Source organism: Phytophthora parasitica, assembly GCF_000247585.1.
Source record: "Phytophthora parasitica INRA-310 unplaced genomic scaffold supercont2.31, whole genome shotgun sequence".
NCBI classification, from domain to species: domain Eukaryota; phylum Oomycota; class Peronosporomycetes; order Peronosporales; family Peronosporaceae; genus Phytophthora; species Phytophthora nicotianae.
Window position 1 is genome coordinate 427,958 of NW_008649017.1, and position 1,507 is coordinate 429,464.

Below are 1,507 nucleotides of genomic sequence, written 5' to 3' on the forward strand. Positions count from 1 at the left end.
AAGCGCCTGAATGCACATAATGGATATGAATGGCGCACAAGCGGTAGGGAAGTACACACATCACTGTGTTTTCGCGGAGGTCGTTACCTAACATGTACACAGAGGAGCTGAATTACTGACATTGTATTATAGCCAATCTTGTGGCCGCGTACGACTGTTGATAGCCTATCGCAGCTCCTCATATCGCAATCTTCCCCCCCCCCCTCCCCACCGAGTCAGAGCTGCCAGGATATCTGGTGTCTTCGCAGAGTTCTTCGCGGGGAACCGTTCTGGGTGGTTGTCGGGGACTTGTTCCGAGCACGATGGGCTATGACTCTGGAGTGGACTATAGTACGAGACTTTGTGGACACCGCTACTGCCGAGGCTGTTTTGGAGAAGTTTAAACAGTACAAGAAGGGAACTAGCCATGCCGTTCCCTGCACGATATGTACTGTGGCGTCGCCTCACGATATGCGCTATCAACTTTTTGAGCTGCTCGTGTTGAAAATGCAAAACTAGCGATGGCTTGCCAAACTGTCCGTGGCGTGGGCGTGTCATGGAGTGCGACAATACACGAAAGTTTACCATTAACGAGTGTGGGCTACACAACAGCCTCGCGAAGGATACCCCAGAAACAAGTTGACAGAAGCGCACAAGATTTTCATCAGAGAGATGGCCGCTCAAGGACTTCGACCCGGCCGTATTTGAAATTCGATGCCTCGAAAATTTAACGTTCCAATTGATGATCTACCAGAGTTGAAGGTGGTGGAAAATTTCTCGAACTACTTCCACAAGACAAAAATGATGAACAACGATTTCGTGGACAAACTTGCCGAGTATATACGCGGATTGGAGTATAGTGGAAACGAGGAGGATAGCGCTCCTTTCACCATTAGTTGGCAAAAAGATGAAGATGGGTATATCGCAGTTGGAACAGGTTCGGACGGAAAACCTTTTGTGGTCGGTGTGACGTCGAAAAGGCTCCTATCTCGGTTGGATCGGCCTGTTGAATCATTTGTTTTCCATGTGGACGCTACATTTAAGGTTGCACAAGTTGAATATCCAGTGCTGGTTTATGGAATATATGATCGATGCCGTTCTTTTCATCTAGTGGCTTTGTTCGTAACTTCGCAGCGTCTAGAAACACAATACACGTATATGCTGAATTCACTGCGTTTCGTGTATTTTCGTGTCATGCAAAAGGCGTTAAAGGTGTATTACGTGATGGGAGACGCTAAGGAGGCCCAATCCAATGCTATTCAGAGCGCACTAGGCTCTGACAAGGTGTTGAAGATACTGACGTGCTACTATCACGTGGTTGCCAATGTAATGAACTGAACGAAGAGTATGGAATCATACTTCGCGAATAAGGTCGTTCGCGAAGTTTACGACATGCACTTTAGCCGCAGTGCACACGAAAGTCCAAGAAACGGCAACGAGCCAACTGAGTCTCATGTACCTGTTGGAAGACCGCGCAGCAATGGTTTTGCCCTTGATGTGGAGTAACACTCCATTTGGTGCTGCTCAC

The 1,507-nt window shown here is 47.8% G+C and overlaps 1 protein-coding gene across 1 annotated transcript; it reads left to right on the plus strand.

The window, feature by feature from the left end:
- Positions 1-780: 780 nt before the first annotated feature.
- PPTG_13055 (hypothetical protein) lies at positions 781-1,317 on the plus strand (the record flags this gene model as incomplete). Its single annotated transcript, XM_008908765.1, has 1 exon — positions 781-1,317. One exon carries the CDS (start codon positions 781-783, stop codon positions 1,315-1,317), a length of 537 nt encoding a protein of 178 aa, XP_008907013.1.
- Positions 1,318-1,507: the final 190 nt, after the last annotated feature.